This window comes from Balaenoptera musculus, chromosome 3, assembly GCF_009873245.2.
Source record: "Balaenoptera musculus isolate JJ_BM4_2016_0621 chromosome 3, mBalMus1.pri.v3, whole genome shotgun sequence".
Taxonomy (NCBI): domain Eukaryota; kingdom Metazoa; phylum Chordata; class Mammalia; order Artiodactyla; family Balaenopteridae; genus Balaenoptera; species Balaenoptera musculus.
The window spans coordinates 145,775,041-145,797,676 of record NC_045787.1 but is presented as its reverse complement, the minus strand read 5'-3'; the positions used below and the strand labels follow the sequence as shown (position 1 = coordinate 145,797,676).

Genomic DNA, 22,636 nt, shown 5'->3' with positions numbered 1-22,636 from the left:
CAGCAAAAACTCAACAATCACGGTGACCATCGGGGCAGAGAGCGGGGCATGTCGTCCTTGACTCTTCTCGCACCCCTCCTCCCCACTGCACCCACCTGGTCCCACACTCTGTCATTCCCCCCTCCCCGACCCAGGTCAGGAATCCTTCCTCTTCAAAGCGTTGGCCACCTTCTAGCCCTCCTGGACCACGGTGTGGCCCCCAGCCAAGCCCCCTGCCCACTCTTGTTCCCTGCAAGCTCTTCACTCGCTGCACCAGGAGGAATTTTTTAAACGCAAAACTCAGGTTGTATCTCTGTCCCGCTCAGAGCCTCTCCAAGACTGCCCATTGCATTTCAAAGAAAATGCAGCCTCCATAGCTCCTGCCAACCTCCGACCTCCACTTAACTTTCCCCGCCAGCCAAGCGGGGTCCTTTGCACATGCTGTGGAATACTCTTCTTTGCGCTCCTCACCTGCTCAGAAAAGAAGGCCCTGCTGTCTCTCAGTGGACGCTGGGTTGTATATAGTGGGTGTGTGTGTGTCTGTGTGTGCGTGTGTGCGCGCATGCATGGCCCCAACTAGCACACAAGAGGCTTTTGGTGACGGCCCCTCACCTTCCCCATCTCTGACACCACCACCACCGGCCAGTTAACATTTTTCAACACCAGCTCATGTCACCTCCAGGCCTTTGCTTCGGCTGGTTCTTTGACCTGGAATGCCCTGCCCCACTTTTCTCCTCTCAAACACCTGTTCTTCCTTCAAGACACAGCTCGAATGCCCTTTCCTCTGGGGAGCTTCCCGATTCCCCAGGCAGAAGGGGTTGCTGCCTGTCCTGCCCTCCCATGCCCCCCAACCCCACGGTGTTCCAAAAGTTGCTTGTCATTTCCATGCTCTTCTCTGTGTCCCCACACCCAGCACGGAGCCTGACACTCAGTGCCCGCTCACAGAATGGGTCTCTGCCCCTCAGAAAGGTTGTGTTTGCAAACCTGAGCTCTGAAGCCAGGCTGGCTGTTTTTAATCTCAGATCTGTGACTCCCTACTGTGTGACCCTGAGCAAGTGACTTGACCTCTCTGAGCCTCAGTTTCCTAACCTGTGAAATGATGGAACAATCGTGCCTGCTCCATAGGGTTACTGTGAGGACGAAGCAGGTACCATGTGAAGTGCTTAGAAGTGAACCTGGTATACAGTAAGTGCTCAACCACATTGGCGGCTTATGTATTTCTTGTACCTGGCATGGGCCTGACATGGAGTTACCTGCATTGAGCACTTGCTGAGTTAACAAGTTCTCTCTGTTTCCAGAGCTGGACAGAGGCCTTACTGAGCCCCAGATTCAGGTGGTTTGCCGCCAGATGCTGGAAGCCCTCACCTTCCTGCACGGCAAGAAGGTCATCCACCGGGATCTGAAAGCTGGCAACGTGCTGATGACGCTTGAGGGAGACATCAGGCTGGGTAAGGGGTGTCTGTGGGCGAGGCGGGAAAGCAGAGCCCTGCGCCACCTGCCTGGGGTGTCGGCCTGGCCTCTGCGGGCAGGAGGGAGTGAGTGTGGGTCTGCACTCCCACGGGATGTCGAGGTCCTCCCCGGTCTTCCCCGGGCTGCAGGGCCACAGTTCCCATCGTGCCTGCATCTAATCCAGCGTTCTCAACCGAGGGTGATTTTTGTCCCCTGGGGACAGTGGCAATGTCTGGAGACATCTTTGGTTGTCACAACTAAAGGTTGGGGGAGATCACTGACATCTGGCGGGTAGAGAGAGGGGTGCTCAGCACCCTACAGTGTACAGGACAGCCCCTTGCTACCAAGAGTGATCATGCCCATAGGCCAGCAGCGCTGCAAGGAGGCACTGGCCCAACCCCTTTTGCTCTTGCTTCTGACAGGCAGAATTTGAGAGATAGTGATGGACGGAAAGACCACCCTCATCCATTCCCAGACAGAAAATAGAACATCAGGGGCATATAGTGAAACCTTACTATTTTTTTTTTATGTCTCCTCTCTGTTTTTTTCTTTTCAATTGTGGTAAAATATACATAACAAAATTTATCATCTTAACTCTTTGTAAGTGTACAGTTCAGTGACATCAAGCACATTTGAATTGCTATGCAACCATCACCACCATCCATCTCCAGAACTTTTTCATCTTCCCAAACTGAAACTGTGTACCCATTAAACAGCATCTCCCCATCCCCTCTGCCCCCAGCTCCTGGCAACCACCATTCTCTCTCTCTCTTTTTTTAAATTTATTTTTATTTTATTTTTGGCTGCATCAGGTCTCAGTTGCGGTGCACGGGCTCTTTGTTGCAGCACGCCGCGGGCTTCTCTCTAGTTGTGGCGCGCGGGTTCCGGAGCACGTGGGCTCTGTAGTTTGCGGCATGCAGGCTCTCTAGTTGAGGCGCACGAGCTCAGTAGTTGTAGGCGCGCGGGCTTAGTTGCCCCTCGGCATGTGGGATCTAAGTCCCCTCCCCAGGGATCTAACCCACGTGCCCTGCATTGTAAGGCGGATTATTTACCACTGGACCACCAGGGAAGTCCCCAACCACCATTCTCTTTAATGTCTCTATGAATTTGACTACTCTAGGAATCTCATATAAATGCAGTAATTTGTGTTTTTGTGCCTATTTCACTTAGCATAATGTCCTCAAGTTTCGTCCATGTTGTAGCATGTGTCAGAATTTCTTTATATTTTTAATAAGTTTTTTTTTTTTTTAATTTATTTTTGACTGCGTTGGGTCTTCGCTGCTGCGCACGGGCTCTTCTCCAGTCATGGCGAGCAGGGGCCACTCCCCGTTGCTGTGCGCGGGCCTCCCACTGCGGCGGCCTCTCCCGCTGCAGAGCGTGGGCTCCAGGCACGTGGGCTTCGGCAGTTGCGGCCCGCGGGCTCCACAGTGCGCAGGCCCAGTAGTTGTGGCGCACGGACTCCAGAGCGCAGGCTCAGCAGTTGTGGCGCACGGGCTTAGCCGCTCTGCGGCATGTGGGATCTTCCCGGACCAGGGCTCAAACCCGTGTCCCCTGCATTGGCAGGCGGATTCTCAACCACTGTGCCACCAGGGAAGCCCTAATGAGTTTTTTTAACCAAAATAACGCATACATGTGTCCTCTACTCCTACCATCTCCTTTCCCTGTCCCTCCCCACAAGACAATCACTTTTAACTCTTCTCATATTTACCTCTGCATAAATGCAGGGGTAAATATGAGAAGAGTTAAAAGTGATAATAAAAATAAAAATAAAAAAATAAAATATAAAAAAAAAAGATAATAAAAATAACGCATATGTATCGGGTTTATGAAGCACCCTCTAGATGCCAGCCATCAGACAAGGCACTTTCTAGATGTCATCTGATTTAGTCAGCACTCCTGAGGACACTTGGGGGAGGGGAGGCGACTATGCCCATCACAGGTGAGGACGGTGAGGCCCGCAATGGAATGAGATGCCCGGGATGAGTCCATGAGGGGGGAGAAGCAGCAGGGTTTGTTTGGACTTGGGTCTCCCTGACTCTAGCTGCCAGTGGACTGGCTCTGTCACAGGTGGAGGGAGGTGGTCAGGGAAGGTCCAGGTCAGGGAGAGTCTGGGGACAGAAGAGTCTTATGTGCTCTGGGGAATTCAAGGCAAACCTTCGGCTCAGCCTTCAAGAACATAGCAAATGTATACCTATATCCCCTTCCTCTTGGACCTCCCTCCCACCCACCCCCCCATCCCACCCATCTAGGTCATCACAGAGTACCGAGCCGAGCTTCCTATGCTTTATGGCGTGTTCCCGCTAGCTATCTGTTTTAAGCTTGGTAATGTATAGATGTCAATCCTAATCTCCCAATTCGTCCCACCCTCCTCTTCCCCGCCGTGTCCACATGCCCGTTCTCTACGTCTGTGTCTCTATTCCTGCCCTGCAAATAGGTTCATCTGTACCATTTTTCTAGATTCCACAGATATGTGTTAACTGTACAGCAGAAACTAACACAGCATTGTAAAGCATTTATACGCCAATAAAAATTTTTTTTTAATTGAAAAAAATATGCAAAATACTAAAAAAAGTAAAATAAATAAAATAAAGTAAATACCTACTGTAATATCTAAAAAAAAGAACATATCAAATGGAGGAGACAGGACACAGACAGCCTGGGTCAGGAGCAGCCTGAGGGGCTGTCAGCACAGGGAAGCCCGGGAAGCCCTGGCTGGAGACAGGGATGGAGGGAGGGCCCCAGCAGTCTCGGGCTAAGATGTGCCCGGTGAGGGTCTCCTTCCCCTTGCTGACTTCCTCCACACACCCCTTCAATCGGGAGGGCGCTGACGTGCCGAGCTGACTCCAGAACCCCACTCGGAACCCAGCAGAAGCAGATGGGGGCATCAGCTTTCCAAATGACTTGGCAGATGCAGTTGAGAAAACCAGGAAGCCAATTAAGGAGGAAGAAAAGTTCAGGGAGAGCGCAATTACCGCTGGGCCCTGGGAGCCGTGGTGTGGATGCCTGCTGAGGCCTGATATTCTGCTTTGGAAAATCCTCCTTCCCCCTGGGGCTTGGAATCTGCCCGGTGAAGCAGTGGAGGAGGCCTGGGAGACGAGGTAGCAGTCTGTCTGCCTCTCCCTAGGTCCCTGGGACCATCTGGGGCCCCTGGAGGGGCATTATGCAACTCAGGGCTGCATAAGAGAATTGCTCAGCGGATCTTTCTCCCAAGCAGAGCTGTCACCTCGTCAGAGACAGTTTGTGTTTCTCGATGGAGTGGGAATAAATGGGAAGCAGCAGGATGAGCCGAGCAAAGCGTCGGCCCTAGACACAGACAAGCCTGGTTCAGATCCTGGCTCTGCCACTTCCGAGCTGGACAAACACATTTAACCATTCAGGCCTCAGTCTTTTCATCTGTGCAGTGGGTGTAACAACAGAACCTCCTCACAGGGTTGTGACCAGTGGGCTGACATACAAAGTACTGTCACAGGGAGGCTCAGGGTTCTGTCCCTCTCTGCTGCTAGGCATTTTGCTTCTTCCTTCTGTTAAATGTTTACTTCTGTCTAGGATTTCAAACTTCCTCTGAGATTCATTTGATAGTTGCCAAGCAGAGCACACGTTCCAGCTCTTGGTGGCTGTGAAGCAGTTCTTCATGGCCGGTGGGAATCCATTTGTGCAGAGGGGGAAACGAAGAGTGTCTGCCACCAGAGACAGTTCAGATATGAAGTGGGGTGAGGACTCTGAGGTCCGAAGATCTGTGCTCTTGTCCTGGACCTGCCTTTGGCCTTGGATGAGTCACCTAACCCTTTTGAACCTTACTTTCCTCAAACAGAGTGGGGTAGTAGTTCTTACCTCATGGAATTGGTATGATGATTTAATGAGACAATATATGCAAAGCATCTGTAGGTGCCCAGCCCATCAGAGAGGCCTGGCAAAGGTTGAGTTTCTTTCCTGGGCTGAGGAATGTCTCACAGTAGCTGTCGTGAGGAGGAATGTTCTTCATTCTCCAAAGAACCTGTGTTCCTCTCCCCAGAGATGCTTCTCTGAAGGTGGGAGGTGAATTTCACAACTTTTGGGGTCTTTCAAGTTCCGAGAAGAGGTCTGAACTGGCCTAAAAATCAAAGTGCCTAACACAGAGCCTGGCACATAGTAGGTGCTCAGTAAATAGTAGCGTCCAGCATTGCCATTACTTTATCAGTCCAAGTTATTACAGGATCTCTACTTCCCAAAGGCACCCTGATATTCAGGAGGCCTGGCAGGTAGGCCTGGTAGGGAACCAGTCACCTGCCTCGCACCCCCACCTGGACCCTAACCCAGAATTCCTGTTTGCTGCTGCCAGCAGGCTGGGGTCTTGGTTCTTTCATTGTGGCTACCAGGCACTGAGCCAGTGTTTGGTATGTAACTCACTGAATCCTCACAGACTACTGATAACATTTTACAGAGGAAGGATTTGGCACCTACAGAGGTTAATTAACTTACCCAAAGTCACACAGCTAGTAAGAGGAACAACTGGGGTTTAGACCAGTGCATCTGGTTTCAGAGCCCATGTGCTTAACCACTACCCTCCTTAGACTCTTTTGGTGGCAGGTGATAAAAACTGGTCTCACGCGACTTAAGGCAAGACAGGAGAATGTGTGTATATGGTGTATGGAACCGTGCTGGGGAAGATATGCAGCTGGACATGGAATTAGTTGGACCCTGGAAAGCGATGCTGCCAGGACTGTCTCTGGTTTCTGCCTTTGTGTGCATGTTGGTTAGGCTCTCAGTCCAACCCCTCACACACAGCTTCTGGCTGGGTTTAATTTTACTTTTCCCAGCATCACCTACTGCAGGATGAAGTGAACCTCATCATTTCAAGTCTCAGAGTCAATAATCCCAGTGAAGAGCTCTGACTGGCCTAGCGTGGCTTGGGTGCAGATCCCTGGACCAATCAAGGAGGCCCAGTAAGGAGGGCTTCTCTGATTGGCCCAGCTTGTCAGTCTATGAGAATGGAGGCGGGATCATGTAGCAGTATGGAAGTCCCCCTCGCCCTCCTGAAACAGTGGGGTTGGGGGTGGGCAAGATGGTTTTCTAGAAGGAGAAAAGATTTGGACTTGCCAGAAAAACAAATTGCTGTCCACCATAGACTGGCACAGCCTGCTGGAGTAATAGAGACCCAGAAGAGGGAGTGAGTGAGGCAGAAGTGGATGGAAAGCAAGAACAAAGCACTGAATTTGCAATTGAGGTTGAGAGAGAGAGAAAATACCAGAAAAATGCAGGGTTATGGGGGAGAAGAGAGAGTTGATGAAGATGGAGGGGAATGAATGGGAAAGCAAAGCCCTCATTAGTGGTCATGTGTACCTGGTTGCCTCAAAAACAAAAGAAAATAAAAATAGAAACAGAAAAATAGAGCAGATCTTTCAGTCTCACAGTTGGTTGCATAATATGACCCCCATTTAATAGATGAGGAAACTGAGGCTCAGAAACAGGAAGTAGTTTGTCTCAGATCACAGTAGACTCTTCTCACTTCCCTGCCTGGGACTGTTCCCATGATGCTCCTGGGAAGGCAGATGTCCTGATAATTAAGAGAGGTCACTTGGGTGACCGGTGGAAGCCTCCCTCTTTTGAGCCCAGGCATGCCTGCGGCTGCTCTAAGGAAGGAGACCCCTGGGATTCCAGGGCTGGGGATGGGAGCCTTTGATTCTCCTGTCACCACCCCAGTTTCCGCAGGTCCCAAACCCTCTAGAGAGGGTTCACTTTTCTGTCTGCACCATGAGGGCTGTGGCTAGTGTTTGCCCACAGGGCCACTGCTGGCTGGATGGGACACTTTTGCCGTGTAAGGAGATGCAGTGTCCCTGGCTCTTTCTCACTAAATGGCAGCAGTACTGTCTTTTGTTGTGGTAACCTGACTGACCCCATTCATTTCCAAATACTTCCTGGGGCACATGGCACGACCCCTGATTGAGGCCCACCTGGAAGCTTCTCAGACACCTAGAATTCGAGTGTAAGCCCTGACCAAGCTAGATTGTGGACTCCCCTGGTGTGGGGTGGAGGGTCCAGGAGAGGAGGACAGTTGGGCAGTGGTTTGCCTTTAATTGGCATTGTCTGGGGAAAGGCTCCTCTTATCTTGGATTCTTTTGGTTGCCTTCGGTTAAGGGGACAGATGAAAGATTCTCTTATATATCTTCGTACATTCTAAGTTCACTGCGTGCGTGTGTGTGTGTGTGTGTGTGTGTATAATATGTAATGCATTTTACACTGATGTAATTTTCTGATTATAAAAGTAATATGTGCTATTTATACATGTATAGAAAGATATGTACAGTGGTATTCATTGCAACAGTATTAGTAACAGCAAGAAATCAGAAATGATCCAATTTATTCCAGTAGAGAATTACCTAAGTAAGTTATGGTACTGTCATACAATGGAATCTTCTTCAGCTATTGAAAATTAAGTTGTAGAAAATGTGTAGTCTCTTGTAAAGATGTATATACATACTGTGAAGGGGGGAAAAACAAGTTGCAGAATAGTATGTTTAATCTGATTTCATTGTTAAAAGTAGCAAATACCTGAAAATGATCTATACATATAATTTTAATATATTTTTATTTACATATATGATTTTTATTTTTATAAATAAATCTGGAGCTCTATGCAGCAAACTCATAAGTGTTTATCTCTGCCAGGATTATGGAGACTTTTTATTCTGTAGATGTTTGAATTTTTGATAAGCAGTATTACCTTGGTAATAAGAAAATAAATATATGAATGAGTATATAGGTAGATATAGTCGTATAGACAGTTAGGAATAAGACCCACAAGGAAGGAAATTAAAGTCTCTTCTAATCTTGCCAAGATGCACTACTTCCTTCCTGTCTTTTTTCTGAGCTCAGAAAGACCAGAGAGTGGTAGAGCACAGGCTTAGCGTCACATTTGTCCTTAGATCTGGGTGACCATCTGCAAGTTACTTAATCTGTCTAAACTTCCTTGTCCTCATCTGTAAGATGGGGATGATACTTTTCCCTGCCCCGAAGGGTCATAGATATAAATGACATACATAGGAATATATATGCTGATGAGATGCAAAATGACATACAGAGGAAGGTAAATGATACGCATAAGCCTCTTTGTGTAGTGCTGCACACCTTATAAGTTCTCAGTAAATATTAGTTTTTATTAGATTAACATGTATTTTTTAAAAAAATTTGGATCATAGTATATATATATATATTTTTTTTTTCCAGTCAGCTTTTTAAAAAAATTGAATAATATCAGATAATTCCCCATATCCTTAAATATTCCTCGGAAACATGGTTATTCAATGTTTTTCTTTCGTTCCATCATGTGCACAAACCATAACTGACCTGTGAAACCCCCAGAGTTGGATATTTAGGCACCTCGTGAGCTCTCTCACGTTATCCTCGAACAAGCGTAGTGATGCTTGTTCACGGGTCTGCAAGTCTCTGTCTGTAATCACACCTTTAAGAGGGAGTCTTGGAATTAGGACTGTTGGGTGTGTGCAGCGTGTCGGGTGGTGTCGATACCTGTGGCCAGTGTGCCGTTCACGCTGGGTGCGCCAGTTCACACCCCCCAGTGGAGTGTGAAGTTCTTTCACCACATCCTGGCCCCCACTGAGCTTTACTTTAAAAAAGAAAAAACAAAAACAAAACCCCACAACCCTCACCCCAAACTTCGCCATATGCATCTCAGCTTTTCAAACCTGCTTTTCATAAAAGCGATGCGTACTCTCTGTCATAAACGTTTTAAAGAATAAAAGGTGTATTCAGTAAAAAATGTAAGGCCCCCTCAGCACACTGCCCCCAGCAAAATCCCACTTCCGGGGAGGTGGTCACAATTAAGTTTGACGTGCAGCCTTTCAGACTCTTTTCGGTGTTGGTGGACGTCTTTGTGTGCATGCAGTGTGCGTGGGTCATTCTTTTAAGATACAACTGGAATTCCTCCTGTTCATTCCACACAGTGCGTCGGTCTGTCAGCACCATGGTGGGGGCAGCGTGTTATGGACACACGTCCAAGTTAGTAGGTACAAAGGCAAATTCGTTCTTTTTTTTTTTTTTAAATAGAAATCCATTTTTAATTTATTTATTTTATTTGTTTATTTTTGGCTGTATTGGGTCTCCGCTGCCGCACGTGGGCCCCCTCCAGCTGCGGCGAGCGGAGGCCACTCATCGCTGCGGTGCGCGGGCCTCCCACTGCAGTGGCCTCTCCTGTTGCGGAGCACGGGCTCCAGGCACGTGGGCTCAGTAGTTGTGGCTCATGGGCTCCGGAGCGCAAGCTCAGTAGTTGTGGCTCACGGGCTCTAGAGCGCAGGCTCAGTAATTGTGGCTCATGGGCTCAGCCGCCCCGCGGCATGTGGGACCTTCCCGGACCAGGGCTCGAACCCGTGTCCCCTGCATTGGCAGGCGGACTCCCAACCACTGCGCCACCAGGGAAGCCCAAATTCGTTCTTTTTTAAGGGCTGCATGTTATCTCATGGTCCGCGTGAGCCCAAATTTACTGAACTATCTGCCAACCAGGCTCCAGCAGCAGCTTAGGTTTTTTTCTAATTTTTCACTCTTTTGAATAATGCTTTCAGAAGCTTCCATGTATATTTGAAATCTGTTTAGGGGGGATTTATTTCCAGAAATAGAATTGTTATCAAACATGTTTCTTAAAACCCAGTTTTGCCATTTTTTTTCCCGTCCGTTCATTTATTCTGTTGTTCATTTGATAGCCCTGTTGAGTGTTTCATGTGGCACATGTGGTGCTGGGATACTGCTGTGGACAAAGCAGAAATGGCCTCTTTCCATATGGAAATGATAATTTATGGAGTCCCCACCTGCCTGCTGCTTTGTCTCTGATTCTTGTTTTAAAATAGGAAAAGGGAAGGGAGGAGTGTTTTCAACAGAAGAGGCTGCCTGTTGAAAATCCCAGACTGCCTTTGAATTGTCCCAGGGCAGCCATCCACCTATCGGAGGATACGGCTTATAAACTCCATTCAGGGAGCAAACGGCTGTGGCCACCGCTGCCCAGGGACAGTGTGAGGGTTCTGGGCTGCAGGGAGGGGCCGCCCCACCCTCCTGGCTGGTCCCCAGAAGGGGAAGTAGCAGCCACCCAAAAAGCTGGCAGGCGCTTGCAACAGGGAGGGCCCTGGGGACCAACTGTGTGTCATTTTGAAAGTTGGTGGTTTCTGCTTTTCCTCTCCCTTCTCCGGAAGGGACCAGTGGGCGCTGTGGCATGGGAGTGGCCAGCTCCAGCCTCCCGCCTGGAAGCCTCACCCTGGGTCTGAGAGGCAGTCAGTCTCCTGCAAAGATGTGGTGGAATGGCGTGCCAGCCGTTGTTGGTGTTTACAGGATAGCCAGGCCCACGTGGGGCCCAGGCGGACCCAGCAGGAAGGAGGTGAGCCTGGGTCCCCATTCTTACCCAGGAGCCCAGTGATGGGGTGATGACTTGCCCAGGCCACAGGGTGGTCAGCAGCAGAGCTGGCTTCTCACCTGGGTTTCCTGGTTTTTGCATCTCACCCTGCAGCAGTAGCTGCTCCCACCCTGGAAGGCGACAGCCCCCCAACCCCCATAGCCAGACGGTCCCATGAGCACTGTCATCGGCTGATGGAGTAGCTGTTGTCCGGTTAGCACTGACTGGGGCTCAGAGACCAGCTTTCCTGACCATTCCCAGGAAGGGGTCTCAGTACAGCCTCGTCCTTTTCCCGACCTAAGGATCTCGAGGGTGCCAGCTCAAGTACCCATGGAATATTCACCATCATGACAGAGCATTTACCAAGAGCTGGGCTTGGAGCTGCTTGCTTTATGCGGCATTTAATTCTCACTGCAACCCTACAGAGTATTTCTACAGTCTCACCATCCCCATGTCACTGGTGGGGAAACTGAGGGTCAGAGATTTGGTAACTATCCTGGCCCCTGCCTATTTCCCCACTTATCCAAGTCCACCCCCTTCCAGCCATGCTGCCCTGCCCCTCCTCGGCCCTCCAGCCAGCTTGCTTCCTCTGCCTGGAAATAGTTTCCCCTAGACCTTGACCTCCTGTCTAAAATAGCCGCCCATCCATCCAGAACTCTCTGCCCCTTTGCCCTGCCTTATCCCTGCATGGCCCTTCTCATTACCAGGAATGATGTGGTGTGGAGAACCTGTTTCCACCACCAGAATAATGAGCCAATGAAGGTGAGGGTTTTGGTTCATCTCTGTGCCTAGAACAGTGCCTGGCCCGTGAGGGATGGTCAGTTAGTGCTTGTTGAATGAATGAATAGCCTGGTGGCACTTATCTGGACTTCCTCCAGGTCCTCCCTTCCCTGCTCTCTTGAGGTCACATCCCCCCGACTGTAGACCCTCCCAGCCCCGCAGCCCTAACTTTCCATCACTTTACATGGTTGTGAGTTGGTGCTTATCTGATTGCTGTCTGCCTCCACAACTAAGCTTTGAGCTGCCCGAGGGCAAGGACTTCATTTGCTTTTTCCCCACTGTATTCTCTGCCCTGGGCCTGTGTGTGGTTCCAGATGGTACCTGAATGAATAGATGAATGAACCTGGTGAAATAGAAGGGGCAAGACTGGAACCCACCTCTCTAGTGTTCAGGCCCATCTCTCAGCATTATGCTCCCTCCTGGTTTGAAATTGTGAGTCTGATTAAAGCACCCGATCGTGGCTTCCAGACCCAGGCGGAGGCTCCCGGGGGGGTGGCCAGCAGTTATATAACAATTTTGCAGTTTCTCGAAGCCAGGCTTCAGACTGAACATCGACAGTTCTCTCAAGGTGTTGCTTCCTCCTGAGTTTAGTTTTTAATGAAGATGAAACTTGGCCCCTGAAGGCCGGAGCACTGGAGAAAATAAATTCCTCTTCGTGGCGCTGGGCTCTTCCCTTAGCAGCGGGTGTGTGAAGCAAGACCGGTGGTGGTGGATGTGTGTGTAAAGAGAAATTATATTTATTTATTTTCTGTTAGTCCTGAAAGTCATACACGTTTCTCACAGCAAACTTCGGGAATTCAGAAAATAGAAGAAACCTCGTCTAGTCTTACCACCCACAGGCAACCATTTAAGCAGGCTGGTAGATTTCCTCCAATAATGCAAAATATATTTTTGCCCTTTTGTGGGGGAGGGAGTGGGGCATAATTCTGACCATACAATATACAGCCTCCCCCTTTCCCATTTAATCTATATAAATATACCAATAAAATATTTTAATATTCTATTAAATATTGAAATATTTAAATATATGTTATTTAAAATTTTTAATTTATTTTTACTTCCAGTTTTATTCAGATATAATTGACATTCAGCACCGTATCAGTTTAAGGTCACAGCATAATGATTGGACTTACATATATCATGAAATGATTATCACAATAAGTTTAGTGAACATCCATTTGTATAGTTACAAAATGAAAGAAAAAATTTTTTTCCTTGTGATGAGAACTCTTAGGATGTACTGTGTTACCAGCTTTCATATATAACACCCAGCAGTGTTAATTCTATTTATCATGTTGTACATTACCTCCCTAGGACTTATTATCTATATCTGCAAGTTTGTACCTTTGACCACCTTCATCCAATTCCCCCTCCCCCGAACCCCTACACATCTGATCTATTTTTCTATGAGTTTGTTTGTTTTGAAGTATAATTGACAACACTATGTTGATTTCTGGTGCATAGCATAGTGAGTCGATATTTCTACACATTACAAAATGATCACCATGATACGTCTAGTTACCATCTATCACCACACAAAGATAGTACATGATTATTGGCTATATTCCCCACACTGTACATTTCATCCCCGTGACTCATTTGTTTTGTAATGGGAAGTTTGTACCTCTTACCTTCCTCACCTATTATCATTATGAAATGTATGTTAAAATTTAATATTAATGTGTATAATTTAATATTAAAATATTGAATAAAGTACTTCAAAACTTTAATGACTACGAAATATTCCACTGTGTGTGTGTATCACATTTTTCTTAATCTGTTCAATTATTTACCCTTTACCTTCTTTCTTACTTCTCCTAATTTCCTAGTTCATCTTGCTCTGTGTGTGTGTGTGTGTGTGTGTGTATTTGATACACCATCTTAAATTCTTTTTTAAAAAAATATTTATTTACTGATTTATTTATTTGGCTGTGCCAGGTCTTAGTTGCGGCATGTGGGACCTTTAGTTGTGCCATGCTAACTCTTAGTTGCGGCATGCACGTGGGTCTAGTTTCCTGACCAGGGATCGAACCTGGGCCCCCTGCATTGGGACCGTGGAGTCTTAGCCACTGGACCACCAGGAGAGTCCCTTAAATTCTTTTGGAAAAGACAGAATATATTATATATTGCATGCAAGAAGTTTTAAAATCACTCCCTGAAAGCTAAGCAATTGTGGTTGTTTTTAACTCGTCTGTATTATGATGGCACTTTGGTGAATATCGTTACGCATAATTTTTTTTTAATATTTAAGATTATTTCGGGCTTCTCTGGTGGCGCAGTGGTTAAGAATCCGCCTGCCAATGCAGGGGACACAGGTTCGAGCCATGGGCCAGGTAGATCCCACATGCCGTGGAGCAACTAAGCCTGTGCGCCACAGCTACTGAGCCTCCACTCTGGAGCCCGCGAGCCACAACTACTGAGCCTGTGAGCCACAACTACTGAAACTCGTACGCCTAGAGCCCGTGCTTCACAACAAGAGAAGCCACTGCAATAAGAAGCCTGTGTGTACTGCAATGAAGAGTAGCCCCCACTGGCCGCAACTAGAGAAAGCCCACGCACAGCAACGAAGACCCAATGCAGCCAAAAATAATAAAAAATAAATAAAATAAATAATAAAAATTAAAACCCCCGATTATTCCATTAAGTTAGATTCCTAGATTTGGAATTACTGCACCAGAAGAGTATGGATGTTTGAAAGGTTCTTGCTGTTTATGCCAAACTGCTTTCCTAAAAGCCTCTTCAATTTATATTCTTTTTTTTTAAAAAATTATTATTTATTTATTGGCTGTGTTGGGTCTTAGCTGCGGCACCTGGGATCCATCATTGCGGCGCGTGGGCTTCTCTCTAGTTGCATCTTGCAGCATGTAGGATCTTAGTTCCTCGGCCAGGGATTGAACCCGCACCCCCTGCGTTGGAAGGTGGATTCTTAACCACTGGACCACCAGGGAAGTCCCCTTCAGTTTCTATTCTTATTAGCAAGTAGGAAAGTGCATGTCTCAATACATCTTACAGCAGTAGGTATTATTGTTTTTTAATGATCACTAGTTTGCTAGATAGAAAATGGCATCTGTTAGTTGATTTGGAACGTGTGTCTCTGAGTCCATGCCCCAGGGCTGTGGGTGGAGGAATGTCCATCCAGTACTCTATCTGAGATTCTTCCCTTGCAGCTGACTTTGGTGTGTCTGCCAAGAATCTGAAGACTCTGCAGAAACGAGATTCCTTCATAGGAACGCCTTACTGGTAAGTCGTGTAGCTTCTGGAAATGGGATGGTGGACTGAACGCTACACCTCCAACTCTCCATGGTTCCTCTGGCTGGTCTAGAGGAGAGAGGACAGAGGCAGGGGCTCCTGAGTCAGCCTACTGGGTCTGAGCCCAGATCCCCCCACTTACTAGCGCTGAGACCTTGGCCATGTTAGTCAGCTTCGTGTGCTTCAGTTTACTCACCTGTAAAATCAGGGGTATAATAGCACCTACATAATGGGCTATTGTGAGGCTTGAATGGGATGGTGCATGTAGAAAATGCTCCATTAATAAGAACTGACACCCCTGAAAAATGGTTCTTGATTGAGTGCCAGGCATAGGGCTAGGGCCATGAAGATGAACAATACAAGTTCAGTTCCTATGCTTATATGAAATCTCCCCAGACTTATCCAGTCCATTGTGTTTCCTTCTTTTCCAAAACTATTACTTTAAAAACAAGCAAACAAACAAAAAAACCTCTCTCAGTTTCATACCTAACTACTTTCTGTTTTACTTCCCATCGTGGAGTGAGTTTCCTTTCTTGCTTGCTTATTACTCACTCTTTCTTTCTCTCTCTGCCCTTTTATTCCTCTTTCTCCTTTTCTCTCCCATCCCTTCTCTATGTGCTGTTGTGTTCTCTTCACCCCCCTTCCCGCCCCCAGTTTTTCCTGGGTCCCTTCCCCACTGCTCCCACCCACCCCTTCCCCAGGACCCTGTGTTCTGGATTGTTGCTGCCATCTTGTGGTAGGAATCAGAACTGCAGCAGGACTTGGGCAGTGGAGCTGCTTGGAAGGCGTCTTTCTGTGAGAAAACGGTCCTAAGGAAGACAGTGGGATGGAAAGGAATGAAACTCATGACTCGGGAGTGCTGCCAACCCCCTGATGTTGGCTTGTGCTGGTCCTTGACCCTGAGTCTCTGAGAAGCGCCTGTGGAGGCCAGGGTCTGAGCCCTCTGTTGTCCCTTGGTTGGTTCAGGATGGCCCCCGAGGTGGTGATGTGTGAGACCATGAAGGACACCCCATACGACTACAAAGCCGACATCTGGTCCCTGGGCATCACTCTGATTGAGATGGCCCAGATCGAGCCCCCGCACCACGAGCTCAACCCCATGCGGGTCCTGCTCAAGATCGCCAAGTCAGACCCTCCCACGCTACTCATGCCTTCTAAGTGGTAAGTAGCCAGGAGGCCTGCCTGAGGGTGTTTGCTGGACGGCCAGCGGGCCTGGGATGCGGGGTGCCAGGGCTCTGCTGTCGCTGCTGGGCTCCGCAGTTGGGGAGCAGTTGGGCCTGGGGGTCTGCAGGCCTCTCTGAGCTCCCTGGACCCTCCTGGCTCTTTCCTCCCTCTGTGCTGCGGACATCGGCTCTCCATCAGGGAGACCGGGTAACCCAGATAAGCCGGATCCCACTGCAGGAGTAAGAGCCCACGTGAGCCCCAGCAGCCACGTGGCACAACCCTGGGCTGGGAATTGGGGCTTGAACCCCAGCACTGCTGTGTTTCACTGTGTGCCCTCGGGCAAGTCCCTGCTCCTCTGATTTCCACATCCTCTCTGTTGGCGATGTCTGTGACGAGAAGGGCATCTTGAAGGCCCCGTCGCCTCTGCCATTTAGCTTATAAAGGCACCCTTTGTCCTTTGAAGGGCGTGTTTGGGAAGCACGCGCCTCCCAGGAGAGTGGAGTCAGTGATGTGGGGAGTTTTCTCGGCTCTCGCCCGCTCCCAGCTTACCTGTCTGTCCTCCCAGGTCTGCGGAGTTCCGAGACTTCCTGAAGACGGCCCTGGATAAGAACCCGGAGACCCGGCCCAGCGCTGCACAGCTCCTGGAGGTGAGTGGTCCCCTCTCCCGGGTGGCCGCCTGTCCCTCTGCCCAGCCCTTCCTGTGGACAGATCACCCGTGACCTGGAAGCTGGGTTCGTCCTCCCCCAGCCCAGGCGATGGTGTGCACAACTGTTCACTCATCGGCCGACGTTCCCTGAGCACCTGCCATGGGCTGGCCCTCGTGCGGGGAAGACTGGCTGTGGTAAGGGAGCCCCCAGACTCCTGTCCTCAAGGACCTTACCTTCCAGCGGGGGAGACAGGCAGCTGGCGAGCAGATAGTGCACGTGGCAGGTGGAGAGCAGGGCTGTGGAGGAAAAGAGAACAGCACAGGGGAGGGGGGCCTGGGAGGGGTTGCTCTCCTATAAAAGGAGGACACGAGGGGCTCTGTGCACAGACACCCAAAGGAGGCCAGGGGGCCAGGCACATGGTGCTCAGGAGCAGAGGTGAAGGCCTAGGATGGGGGCACGATTGGTGCAGCCGGGAGAGCCAGGGGGCCAGGGTGCAGGAGCCGGGGTGAGGAGGGGGGCAGGGCTGGAGATGAGATCAGAGCGGTACGGGGGCGTGTCCACCCCCCAGGTCAGTGCTTCCATAACAGGACACTCGGGACGCAGCATCTAGTCGTACTCTCCACTGTGACTTATTACAGCAAAAAGAGACAGAGGAAAAGGCACCTGAGGGAAGCCAGGCAGGAGCTTCCAGAGTCCCCTGCCAGTGGAGTCACATGGTCTGTGCTTAGTTCCCCCAGCTGTGCGTTGTGGTGACACGTGTGGAGGTGTTGTTTACCTGGGAAGCATGTTGGAGAGCTCGGGGCCCAGGGTTTCACTGGGGGCTGGCCACGTGGGCAGCCTCTGCCTGGCACGGGCAGGGTTCCAGACTGCAGAAGGTTGGCAGGCGTTCAGCATGGGCCACGTCGCTTGCAGTTCAGGCAGAGCTGGCCCCTCTTTTCAGTTAATGGGGGGAACCCTCCCCAAATCCAAGTTCCTGGCGAAAGGCCAATGGTGGAAGCAGGCCTTTCAAAGAGGAGGGGGACCAGGTCATGGCGGGTCATGCAGGACCTCGGGAGGATGCAGGCTTCACCCTGTGTGCGATGGCGCACCCGTGAGGGTTTGGAGGAGGGAGACACCATCTGACATACAGTTACAAGGCTCCCTCTGGCTATTGGGTGTGGAATCTCCAAGACCAGCCAGGATGACAGCTGACTCAGGGAGCATCCCCTTGGCTGGCTGAACGGCCTCCAGGTGGGGAAGTGGATGACTGTTTCCTTGAACCTCTTTGAAATATTGGAGGTAGCTGCGAGCTGCCCTTGCCCGGGGCCGATGCCTCGTGTCCTGGCGGGGTGAGTGTTGGAGTGTTTGCAGCTGTGTTTGGAAACGCCCGGCCGTCTCTAGCGCGGCTGATCCCGGTCCCCGTGCCACCAATGCTGTTGGGAGGGGAGAGGAAGTGGGCCTGGGTGATGTGGAGGGGCTGCCCGCCGAGGCCATGTCCACTCTGGTCCTTCCACCTTCGTGTGGTGGGAGCAAAGGGGGCCGACGCTCCACCGCGCACTCGAGTCTTTCTTCACATTCAGCCGCTTCTCCCAAGCACCGACTTACTGTGCGCCAGGTGCTGGGGCTGTGGTTGGCACTCTGGGCTACAGTGCATCCCTCTGGGGTGTGTAGCACAGTGATTCAGTGTGTGGACTGGAAAAGTCCTGGGTTCAAATCCCAGCTCTGCCACTTACTGGCTGTGAGACCCTGCTCAGGGGGCTTAACCTCTCTGTGACCCTGTGCTCACTCTGAAGTGAGGATGATAGCCAGGGTTAAGTGAGAAGACACTGTAAAGTGCTTAGCTTAATTGTTAAGTGCTGTACGCAGTGAATAGTTGATGCATTGAATTGAATTATTAAAAAATGGAAAGAAGCGAGGATGCAGAATGCGGTCTGTCTGCTGGGGCTCATGATTGTTCCTTGTAGATTTCTGCATTGCATTTGAAAGCACACGGCTGGAGTTACCAGAGGCCTTCTTTTCGGGGTATTGCGGTGTTTGGTGGGTGGCGTCGGCAAGGGACTGGACCAGGCCAACCAGGGGTGGGGGTGCGTGGGCTTGCTGTCACTGTCAGATGCAAAAGCTCCAAGCTCCCGGGGCCAATTGTTTCCCGTGAGCAGGCACCTCCTGGCCTGATACATCCGGCCTCCAGGATATGCTGCCAGGAAGAGACCAGCTGTCCCTCATCCCCTCGTGGCAGCCCAGGAGCCTCAGCCAGAGCCAGGAATTTCCGTTCCATAGTGGAGAAAAAAACGTCCTGCCAGAGGACTCTTCGCTGAGACAGAAGGGTTGCAGAAGAAAGTAGAGATCCCTCTGGACAAAGAAAGCTCCTTTCAGAGCTTAGGCTGCCGTCAGTTTTTTCCACGTCTCTGAGTTAAGGAGGGTGGGGCATCGTTACCCCCTTAGGTGAGGACCCTGAGGCTCAGGCCAGGGAAGTGGCCTGCCGAGGTCACCTGACTTGGAGTGGCCACAGGTAAGCCCAGACCTTGACTTGCCAGCACACCCTCCAGAGCCTCACATCTGCCTGCGGCCCCCACGTTCCTCCCGGCCCCTCCTCCTGCCCTGCATCCCGCCTTCAGCTGACTGACTTATGCTGGTTTATGATCCATTCATTCGCTTGCACGGATATTTTGGTGGGACCGTATCACTTGGTGGTAACCTGGGCTCTGAAATCAGGCTCGCCCTCCTGAAACCCGAGTGGTCCTCACGCTGAGCCTCAGTTTCCTCCTCTGTAGGAGGTGGGTCGTGCTTGCGTCACGGAAGTGTGTGAGTGGATGCGATTCTGTGCCCGCCCGCTGTCTTCAGCATCGTGGCTGTCACACATCCGGTGCGCAGCGTGCACTTGTTGAATTTGCTCTCAAACCCACCCCGTTCTAGCACAGCATTCTTGTCAAGGTCGTTAGTACCTTCTGGACTTCGTGGTCAGCTCAGGCCTCAGTGCTGCTCTTGCTGGACTCAGCAGCAGCCGCAGGCGACCCTCTTCCCCTTTGCTGTCAATGCCTGATGTCAGGTCTCCACGCTCTCTTGGTTTCCTTCCTTCTCACTGGCCACTCGTCTGTCTCCTTCGCCTGCTCCTCTTTCTCCAGCTGATTAACGTGAAGTGCGCCAGGGCCTTTCCCTCCGTCTCCATCACCTTGATGGGCTCGTCTGTTCGCCATGACTCCCGCATTTCTGCCTGCAGCCCAGACTGCCCTCCTCGCCCACAGGCCCTTGTATCTGGCTGTTTACCCTCCACCCCTTTAGGTGTCTGTAGGTATCTCAAACTTAACACGTCTGCAACTGAGCGCCCCCATCTTTCCCCAAATATGCTCTAGCGATGGCTTTCCTGTCTCAGTCAATGGCAGCCTCACCTTGCCAGCAGTCAGGCCCCAAACCTCGCAAGCATCCTTAACCGCTCTTTCTCACACACTCTGTATCCATTCTACCAGGGAATCCTGTTGTCCCTGGCTTCAGAACATGCCCAGGATCCAGCCACTTCTCACCACCTCCCTTGCAGCCAGAGGGAAAAACATAAGTCAGCTCCTATACCTCCTGAGTCCAAAGCCCCTTAATGGCTCCCATCTTACTCAGGGTAAAATCCAGAGTCTCAGTGACCTGCAAGGTCCTGCAAGGTCTGCCCGCCCCACCTTGACTCCTCAGACTTCTCTTCCTCTTGCCCCCTCACTCTTCCCCAGCCAACCAGCCTCCTTGCTACTCTTCAGACACTCCAGGCACACTCCAACCTCAGGGCCTTTGCACTGCCTGTCCGCTATGCCAGGGATGCTCTTCCCCTAGACACCTCCATGGCTGACTCTTTCTCTTCAAGTCATTGCTCAAATGGCAGCTTCTCAGTGAGGCCTCCCCCAAGTACCCTGTTTAAAACTGCAAACCTACTGCACCCTCACATTCCTAATTCTCCTTCCCCTGCCCTACTTTTGATTTTTCCATGGCACATAGCACTTATAGTGTATAACTTACATGTTTATTAAGTTTATTGTTGATCTCCCTGACTAGCATGTCAGCTCCCTGGGGACAGCAGTCTTTGTTTTTGTTTTCGTTTTTGCTTTCACTGATGTGCCCCAGTCATCCAGAATAGTGCCTGGTATGGAGAGGGCCTTCGTTAAATACATTTACTTATTTTTACTTAACAAAGTGTTATGTAACCTCTTCTCCATGCCAGGTTCTATTCTAAATGCTTAGCAAATGTTAGCTAACTTAATCCTCATGACAGCCCTATGAAATAGGTACTGTTTGGATCTCTGTCAAACAGATGATAAAACTGAAGCACAGAGAGGTTACATAGCCTGCACAAAGTCACACAGTGTGTAAGTGACAGAGCTGATTTCTGATCCTGGTCATCTGGTTCCAAAGCCTATTCTTTTGACCAGTCTAGTAAGTTGCCTCTCTGAATGAATGAAGGAAAGAAAGAGAGATGGAATAAAGTTAGGAGGGAGGGAAGGAGGACTGAAGGAAGGATGCTGACACCTGAAAACTTGGAAGTGTTATTAGGCATTTTCTAAAGCCAGTCTTGGGGTGTAGGACACCCCGGCTGATGGTTTCTAAGCACACAGAGGAAAACTAGGCTCAAGTTCTTGGGAAGGATGACTGCGTAGATGGCAGGAGAGGCCCTGGCCGGAGGGTGGGTGCCAGCTGGCGAGCTCTGTGGCACCTTGGGGCTCCCTGCAGAGATAGCACAGAACAGCTTTTCCTCTTCTTGAAGGAGCAGACAGCTGAGTTTCCCTCTGATCTGGGTCTTCCACGGGGGTGACCGAGCACCTTTCTAGGGACCCATGTGCCCAGACCAGCCCGTCCCTGTGCAGGTGCACAGTGCACTGGCCACCCGGGAAGGTCCCGCACCCTTCTGTGCTGGGCTTTGTCTCTAATGGGCCTTGGCAGCTTGGCGGTTGAAACGTCTTTTCTAAACACAACCCTGGAAGTAACAGAGCTGATGCAGTGGAGGAGGGGGTCTGTGCTTTGTGTCCCAGAGCAGTTTACAGAACAGTGTTCCGGGCCTAATCAGACACAGGAGGGCCTGCTCCATCTGCCAGCCCCGCTCGCCCGGGGATTCCAGGAGCTTGGCGTCCAGGGGAATGGCCCTGCTCACCTGCCCCTCTGTCAGAGGTTTTCTTCCCCATGCCTCCCCCTCCGCTTCCTAAAGACCCCGGGGTGCTCAAGGGAGGCCATGCAGAAGACGTTCAGCCTCAAGAAAGCAAGGCTCCTGGCCAAGCTTAAGAGTCACTAATTTGGTCAATATGTGATATGGCCTGATGAAAACCTGGCATTTCCAGAAGCCTGTGTTTGCATTATTTGTTTCTGCCGCATCTGCTTCAGCAACTGCAGTGAAGTGTCCCGTGGCTTCTTGCTCAAGTTCACATGTGTGAGGTTGTGCAGTGTGAAGCTCGGGAAGCTTTGGGATCTGATTCTTACCTTCAGTTCCAGAAAGCTGCACTCTGGGGATGCAGGAGGGAATGGGGATGGCTGGGAGTGCAAACTGGTGCTTAAAGGCTTCTCTGGTTGTGGTTCTGCTGCTGGTGATGGTGGTGATGATAGTGGCAGTGGTAGCAATGGTAGCATGGTGATGGCAGGGGCAGTAGTGATGGTGGTGATGATGGTGGCTATAGTCATGATGGTGGTGGTGATGATGACGGTGGTGGTAGTGATGGGGATGGTGGTAATGGCAATGAGGATGATGGTGATGGTAGTGATGATGGTGGTGGTGGTGATGACGATGGTGGTGATGATGATGGTGGTGGTGGTGATGCTGACACTGATGATGGTGATGATGATGGTGGTGGTGGTAGCATTGATGATGATCGTGGTGGTGGTGGTGATGATGATGTTGATGATGATGGTGGTGATGTTGGTGGTGGTGAGGATGATGGTGGTGGTGGTGGTGCTGCTGCTGCTGATGGTGGTGATGATGATACAGATGATAGCTGCCGCATTTTGAGCTCTTACTACAATGCTGAGAACAGCCATACTATTATTCCCAGTATACAGATGA

General features: G+C 50.3%; 1 protein-coding gene across 1 annotated transcript in view; it reads left to right on the top strand.

The window, feature by feature from the left end:
- Nucleotides 1-22,636, top strand: part of STK10 (serine/threonine kinase 10) — a 120,104-nt gene that overhangs the window by 55,462 nt on the left and 42,006 nt on the right. The window contains exons 4-7 of the mRNA XM_036847984.1: nt 1,277-1,427; nt 14,746-14,818; nt 15,794-15,988; nt 16,557-16,638. Of these exons, the coding sequence (XP_036703879.1) occupies nt 1,277-1,427; nt 14,746-14,818; nt 15,794-15,988; nt 16,557-16,638 (501 nt within the window). The remainder of the gene's footprint in view (nt 1-1,276; nt 1,428-14,745; nt 14,819-15,793; nt 15,989-16,556; nt 16,639-22,636) is intronic.